The sequence below is a fragment of the Engraulis encrasicolus genome, chromosome 2 (assembly GCF_034702125.1).
Source record: "Engraulis encrasicolus isolate BLACKSEA-1 chromosome 2, IST_EnEncr_1.0, whole genome shotgun sequence".
NCBI classification, from domain to species: Eukaryota; Metazoa; Chordata; class Actinopteri; order Clupeiformes; family Engraulidae; genus Engraulis; species Engraulis encrasicolus.
Genome location: NC_085858.1, coordinates 6,205,767 through 6,213,964, shown reverse-complemented (window position 1 = coordinate 6,213,964; position 8,198 = coordinate 6,205,767). Strand labels below are relative to the sequence as shown.

The window sequence follows — 8,198 nt, the reverse complement described above, 5'->3', positions numbered from 1 at the left end:
AGGCTGTACTGTATCCGGATTAACTGGGTCCTGGTTCTGCAGCACAGTGGGCGGTCCGTATACAGTCATCAGCGGCCATGATGTTTCACACCTCTTGTATCGTATGTAATTGTAGCTTTTGCACACTGCACATCAGAGCAGGATGGCTGTGTGGCTGTGGTGCTAGACCGTTGGTTAATGTGGTTGTTCATGTTGAAACAGCCCTCTCTAATAGGGGGTGGAGTAAAATCAACACGAAGAAAGTTGGGCAGAAAAACAAAATTCCTGTTATTTTATGCAGTATAACGGGTGAGAATGTTTGACGTTGCATTACATACGTATGATAATGTTCCATTTAAGTGAAAAGAGAAGTCCGCGACACTGCTTGTCTATATTGTATTTAATCGAGCAACGTTTCGACCTTCAGGTGTTCATCTCTTTGCCTGATGAAGACCTGAAGGTCGAAACGTTGCTCGATTAAATACACAATAGACAAGCAGTGTTGCGGACTTCTCTTTTCACTTGGATTTACTCTCATTGTCCTGCACCTGGCCCATCGGGTGGGATGTGCACACATCTACTCCTCTGAACTGTATTCCATTTAGTACATGCTTTCATCTGAAGCAACAGGACATACACAACAATATGCAAAGTGTGGGAAAATACAAAGTGCAGTGATGAACAATTTACTAGTGTACACTACAAACAATACAAAGTATGTGGTAATACAGTATGCAGGCAAGGCAAAGTTAATTCAAGGAGGAATTGATGAGTATGATTACTATTACTTGTCATGTTAGTTATGGGGACGTTCTCTTGGAAGAGAAGAGTTGTCCAAGTGAAGTTGACCGGGATGGAGAGACTTATATTCTGGAGAAACGGGACCACACAAAACAGCAATAAAAATATGAAACAATTGGGGCGCTGTGGAGCAGCGTGCTAAGCCCCCCACGCATGGGCTTACATGCCCAGGGGCACCCAGGTTAGAATCTGGCCTGGGTCATTACCCAACCCTACCCCATCTCTCTCCACACTCCCTTCCTGTCTGCTCTGGCACTGTCCAATCAAGAAATAAAAAGCCAAAAATATATCTTTAAAATATATGCGTATATTGAACAATCCATTTTTTCATCAGAACACAATATTCCAAATACATAAAAGATGTTACATAACTTCAAATACTCACTGACACACCAATGTCACCTTGATATGACACAAAATATTTGTGTCAGCTGTTTGACATCTGCAATTAGAATATCAGAGATCTGTTCATCGAAATTAACCTCATAGACAGGCATTCATATAAACATACTTCTCTCCAACTGTTGCAGCATACTAATAACAATGTAATCCACCAAACTTGCAATCTGACTCTGATGGAATGGAATGCTAGGTCAGGCTGGGGCTGGTTGGTTGGTTTGACTTCTGCCTGGAAACTATGTCAGAAATATGATCGTCATCAGTCAAGCTACACAGACTACCTCCAAAGTTTCCCTATGTACCCCTACACTTGCGGAGAGGTCACGAGTGGCCGAGTTTTGGCTTGGCATTCTAAAGCATCCATAATATGATATGATGTATATATATTACATAGGAGTATTTTTATAGCAGGAGAGGTGCTGCGTGTGTATTGACAGGTGGCTGATTGAGGGATTGGACGTGACAGCACATTTAGAGACCCAATTGATTTTATTACACGCTCTGCTCACGGCCGCCTGTCACTCAGCCATCACTTAGGTGCCCGAGCCAAGCGGTGCTGCAGACCTGGACTTCATGGCGATCTGCAGTGAGCTGATTGAGCCTAATAGCATTCAGAGGTTTCTGAGGAAAATGAATGGCGAGGACATTGGCTATTCTCTCCCTATAACCTGTGGCAGGCTGCTGGTCCTGGATGAATAAGATTATGAGGCTGTCTTGAATAGACCACCATAGGATAGGGGGTGGGATGGGAAGGGATAGGTAGTTGTTTGTGAATGAATGGCCATCTGCTGTGGGGATTCCCTAAGGCCAATAACAGTGTTACGGACTGAAGGGCTGAAGAAAAAATCTTTGCATCCCTCAGCCGATTGCATTGGGAAGTCCCCACGGCGTCTGTAGTGACGTTTTAGACGGCTTTGTCAAATAACTTGATTTTCCCACAGACTGACACTCCTTTGCAGAAGTGGAAAGTAATTAATTACATTTACTGAAGTTACTGTAATTCAGGACTTGGGGGATTTACTTTTGAATGGAGGGGATGTTTGTGTCAGTGCTGGTGCTGGGGTGTGTGGTTGACTCGTGGGGCAGTGGAGCTTGAGGTGGGGCAGGCAGGCAGGGGGTGGGTAGCGGGTGAATGGAAGGTGTGTACTGGATGTTGTACAAAAATAGCCAAATGTGTTAGTCCTACATACCTACATATGTTTTAAAGCCCAAGTGGGAAGCTCCAACTCGCATTGTCATTGTGACACAGCACTCCACAGCACACAAGTGAAAACTGCACACTGCTCACAACGAAATTGCATTTATGCCTCACCAGTGCAAGGGGGCAGCCCTCAATGGTGCCCCAAGGGAGCAGTGCGGTGGGACGCCACCATGCTCAGGGTACCTCAGTCATGGAGGAGGATGGGGGAGAGCGTTGGTTAATTACTCTCCCCACCAACCTGGCGGGTCGGGAGTCGAACCGACAACCTTTGGGGCCACAAGTCTGACGCCCTAAACTCTTACCCATGAGTGCCAATAACTAATAAATGGGGGAAAGCTACTGTCATTTTATGAGTAAGTTGAAATGTTTAAATTTATTTGAGTACATTTTGAAGCAAGTATTTTATTTGATTATAGGCCTACAATATATAGGCCTATCAACCTGATGCTTGCATACCCTTTGTCTCTGTAACTGTAACTACCCATAATCACCCTTACTGTATCTTGCATCTAAACCAGCGTGAAGCGCTTTTTGAATGTTTTATTCTGTGAAAAGCACAAATAAAGGTTGCTTACCTTACTTGCTGATGTTTCAATGATTTTACAGGACTGTGTAAAATCATAGAACACATACAGGATGCAAGCTTGATGTATACAACACTGTAATGATGTGGTGCAATCTCATTGTTATGTAGTCCACCTGCTGCATAGAGCCGGGTGTCCTTGATTTGTCAATACCATTTAGATGTGTATGAATAGTATCAAGATTAAAGAGAGAGCGCCTTCAGCAGGAAGCTCACGGTATCGACGTGGTCGCCTCATGATGAAGTTGTGACATCAAAGATGTGAAGAGACCCCTTCACTCACGCCAGAGCAAGCAGGTGTGGGGGTGTGGGGCTGGTGTATATAAGAGCAGACACCAGACCCGCACATAACGAACTGCCCTCCATTGCGCATCTGCCTTGGCAGGAAAGAAGAAAGGAAAGGGAGAAAGCAAAAACACGGAGGAGGAAGTGCAACTGAGCATCGAGCTACTTTGAATCAACATAACACTTCTGTGGAGGTAAGACGGAGTTGTTTTTTCTCCGGAGAAACGACAGTCTTGGAATGAGATTTTACGCATAACTTTACGCAAGCCATTAGTCTGAAATTTTGCACATGCATTTACGCAAACCATTTAAACTACTTTGCACAAATCTATTCTCTTTATTTTTTCCTTCTCTCCTTTTCTCCTTTTCTCCTTTTCTTTCTTTCTTTCTTTCTTTCTTTCTTAGGGCATTCCTCCTTCGCTCAGTGGGGACAATACATAGTTCAAGAACAAACGGGAAAGCTCTCTGGCGGCCATGAAGTCGGCATACCTGTTTTTGGCTGCTGTGGCGATGTGTAATTTCACAGCTAGTCAAGCGCAAAACATCCCCAGTGAAGTGGACTTGGAAGAGCGCCCGACACTCCGAGAAATTCTACAGCGCGCCGAGGGTGTCCTTGTTCGCTCCATCATGCGGAAACTTGAGGAGGAGGATGAAGATAATGGTAAGCATTGCTTATTTCTAACAAACAGGATTTAAATGATATTGGCATTCTTTATTTTTGAAGATGCCCAGCACATAGTGTTTTGAGACACATGTCAACATCTATGCCATGACAGAACCTAAGAGTGCACTTTATTTTATTGTGTATGAATATCTTTTGTCTTATTAAATGGCCACATGTGTCAAATGTTGGTTTTCAAGAACTGGTTTGAATAAACTTTAGAGGAATCGAGGTATATGGAATCAAAAAAAGAAAAAAATATGATCATAATGTTCTTGCGTCATTGTCTAAGTTATTTTATTACATAAGTTCTGAAACACTTGCATTTTCATCTTCCCTACCTCAGACATGTCGTCAGTTCAGCCCAGCTGGTTGGAGAAGCGCCAGCACCCCGGGAAGCGCCAGCATCCAGGAAAGCGCGAAGACGACGACTACGAAGACTACACAGACATGCAGAAAAGACAGCATCCCGGGAAGCGGGATGACGCCTCCAGCGAGTCCATAGAACTTCAGAGAAGACAGCACCCCGGGAAGCGCCTTCTTCTTGACCAGTTCGCCGGGCACCCGGCTGCCCAAACTGTTCTCTTGAACGAGCTAGCCAAACGACAGCACCCTGGAAAACGTTATCTTATGACATTCAACAAGCGACAGCACCCTGGTAAGCGCGAAGTCAGTGACAGTGAACTGGACTCTAGCGACCTCTTTGATTTGGAAAATCGCCAATATTCTGGGAAAAAGAACTTCGAAAACACACTTCCGGATATACACGTGAGCGGCGGTCCTTGTGATATTCAGGATTCTGCCACCTGCAGTAAAGCCAGTCTGTTGCTGGAGCTTCTTGATAACGTGTCCAAAGCGCGCCCCGAGGAGAAGAGACAGCACCCAGGCAAAAGGCTCGCGCTAGAAGACGATGTAACGCAACAGGATTGAAGAGGTGTATCGGATGATGGAATGCGTGAATAGAGTGCATAATAACAAAGAGTTATACCAATAAAGAATATTTAATAATTATTAAGAATGCACATTATTTATAAATGACACACGATACACATATATTTTGTCTAGTATTTGAACTTTAACATCGTATCTTTAGAGAAAAAAAGACATGTTGGTCGATCAAGGCAATGCTTGTGACCATAACACTGAAATGCGTCTTTTTATGAACGCACACATAACAATTTTTGAATCACCCGAATGTCTGCATAAATGTATCAGTTTTGCAGATTAGATTTGCCTTTGTGAGGTGTTTTTTTGTGTGTAAATATCCAAACGTCTTCTCGCCTGTGTACCCGTGTGTTGCTGCCACGAAAATCCATGATCCCTTTACATTTAATCTCTATCACAAAATACGTTTGTGTGTAAAATATAAGTGTTGTGCCATGCAATCAAATGGGCTGATTATTATTTTTTTGTTTTGCACACAACGTTACATCAACGCGCACAGGGGTAGGTAGCAAGAAAATCGGAGTTGTGAAATATTGCCGTGCCATATATTGTGCTGCACAAAAACAAACGGTTTCCAAGAGGCATTATTGCTATCACTCCCTGACTCACTCCCAACTGTTGATCTTTAGAAGCTGAAACATGTAATTGCGTAATACCCAACAAACAAAACTTGACCTTTACGCGCGCTTTACGCACTTTACGCACGGCGTAGAATTGGTGAGTTTGGGGTGAGATCGATGGGCCTGTACTTAAGATGCTTCCCCACTCCTCATTAAGTGGCGGATGGGTCAATACCTTGTAGAGATCGTCGGAGCCCATGCTCGACTTAATTACAACAGTTTCATCAATGTTAAACGCCAGCCAGGCTGAATCAATCACCGAGTTTCACTGAGCTAAGAAGTGCATGCCATTTTCAAGGTAGTTAGGCAGGTGGAGATCTTTTAATCAATGGCCAAAGATTCTACATGAATACGCAAAGCAACCCAGAGCCAAACAGATGAGTGGGACACACAAAGAAATGTGTGTGAAATGCATGAATAACAGCCATAAAAATATCTAACAGTGTTTCCAGATTAATTTGTCTGGTGGGCTACTGGAAAGGACAATTATATCTCGTTCTGCAATCCACAAATAGGAGACAAGTAGAGTTATACAAAGACAAAAACTGTGGGAAAACAGGAGCCCATTAATCAGTGCATAATTAACTGGAAGAAGAGAACATTACACCACATTAAACACCGTCTATCACTGCAGATTTTAGGGAATGTGGTTTAATTGGCTGCTTTTAATCAATTGAGACGATTAAATAAGTAGTTTCTTGTAAACGTGAGTGTGGACTTCTTCTATATTTCTACCAACAATCCATGAGAGCCAAAATAGCACCTTTAAAGCTTTGCCTGTTGCACACACACCCAGACAGTTAAAACTGCAACAGCAACAACAACAAGCATTCTGTTTGCCTGCATTAAACTGCTCAGTTGCTTGTCCTAACTTGGCAACAAAAATACACAGCCTACCTAGACACCCAGCAAGCCATGCCATAGTTCCATTCATGCAGAATAATTATAGACAGATTATTGAGGCATACGTGTTCTTTGGTAGCCAAGAAGTAGTCGTCGCTACTGCCATTTGTTCCAGTCAATTCACTCATCCATCTGATTCCTAGATCAGTTCATTAGAGAAATCCTCTGTGTTGAGAGAAAAGGTTGAAGGTATACATATCAGGACTTTTACTTTTTTTAATCTAATTCGTCTCTATGGTGTGATGAAATGATATTGGCCAAATTGCCTTTACAAAGCCTGTTTCTTCATGAATAAAACAAGACCAGGTCTATCACAATGGACTTGTAGCATGCCCACACATCATTCACAGAACAGTGTTATTCTGGCTCTTCTTTATATGACATAAACAGCTGGGGAATGGTTTCCTCTAAACCTGATGAGGTGTTGACTTTGTAAAATGCATGCAAAATGGAATACTCTCACAGCCACTGCACAGCTGGCGCATACAGGAGGTGCGGCCTGTCTTTTGGTGATAAAGCCGGCACCGTGCAGTGAGTGCTCGCTAACACCCGCATACAAGCAAGAGCACATGCTTACACGAACGCATGCATGCTCCCACGCACACATAAACGCGCACACACACACCTGTGGCATATTGGAGAAACTGCATATATATCAGATTCAGGCCCCTATCAGAGCTTGTTAGCTTCAAAACAGATACAAAATGTATAGATTGCTGTGCACATGATTTACACTTTGGTGCATTTCCATACCCTTTCATGGTTTTTGGCTGCACAGTCTTTCCCAGATTTCAAAGTTGTCTTCTTTCAATTGCTATACGATGCTTCTCTGTGGGAATATTAGACATGTTTTATTAATAATATTTCTATGCATTGCTACCTCAATATAGGCCTATAGAAGACTAAGATTAGGATTAGCCACCACATGCTTCAAGTACATTGTAAAAACAATATGATCTTTAGAATACTTCTACAAGGCATGCATTTGACAGCTTTAATGTACATCCTCTTGAACTTTAACAGACACAGGAAAAGGGAAAGATGTGAGAGATTCATGCTGATCAGTAGTTGTGTAGCACTCTAATCCCACTTCCCAAAACCAACCTACAGTAGGCCTACCTATGTGACACTTATTAGTGACACTAATCAAGTCATGAAAGCAAGTTGATAGAGCCATCCTGTCTCTCCAGATAGACGGCTAATAATGACGTATGCTGGGTCCATTGGGAGGGGCCAGGAGGGTGAGACCAATCTGAACGGTTTCATCCCTCCATCCCTCTTTCCCTCCCTCCCTCTCTGCGTCATCAACAGGTTTCCTGGGGATCAGCTGGCAGGGAGAAGAGTGCTATTCCTCCTGCTGTTTTTTCTGCTTCAACATGCTGTAGCATGGCACCACGAGAGCCATGCTGATCGCTCTTCTACCCTAGTGTGTGGGTGCGTGTGTGAAGGGGTGGGTGGGTGTGTGGGTGCATGTGTGTGCCGCGTGCGTGCATGTGTATGTGTGTGTGGTCTGTGTAATGTGCCCATAGGCAACTTTGCTCCGCTCTCCTCCCATGCTGTACCCTCTCTTCTTCAGCCACTTCAATGGAACTAGTCTAGAGGCAATCACACTGCTCTGTGTGTGTGTGTGTGTGTGTGTGTGTGTGTGTGTGTGTGTGTGTGTGTGTGTGTGTGTGTGTGTGTGTGTGTGTGTGCGTACGTGTGCGTGCATTCTATGTTATGTGTCCATAAGCAACTTTGCTCCACACTCCTCCCATGTTGTACCCTTTTCCTGAACGACCTCCATGGAACTACAGGCATATACTGTTGAGTGTGTGTGTG

The 8,198-nt window shown here is 43.6% G+C and overlaps 1 protein-coding gene across 1 annotated transcript; it reads left to right on the top strand.

The window, feature by feature from the left end:
• The first annotated feature begins 3,379 nt into the window (after positions 1-3,379).
• Positions 3,380-4,843, top strand: trh (thyrotropin-releasing hormone). Its single transcript, XM_063212787.1, has 3 exons — positions 3,380-3,442; positions 3,654-3,909; positions 4,256-4,843. The coding sequence occupies exons 2-3, from the start codon at positions 3,723-3,725 to the stop codon at positions 4,837-4,839; spliced, it is 771 nt and encodes a 256-aa protein (XP_063068857.1). The 5' UTR covers positions 3,380-3,442; positions 3,654-3,722; the 3' UTR covers positions 4,840-4,843.
• Positions 4,844-8,198: the final 3,355 nt, after the last annotated feature.

Excerpts from the sequence above, each read along its gene's own strand:
- trh (XM_063212787.1), top strand. The coding sequence starts at position 3,723 with ATGAAGTCGGCATACCTGTTTTTGGCTGCTGTGGCGATGTGTAATTTC. Across the intron at positions 3,910-4,255 it reads GGAGGAGGATGAAGATAATG|ACATGTCGTCAGTTCAGCCC; the intron begins GTAAGCATTGCT and ends TCCCTACCTCAG.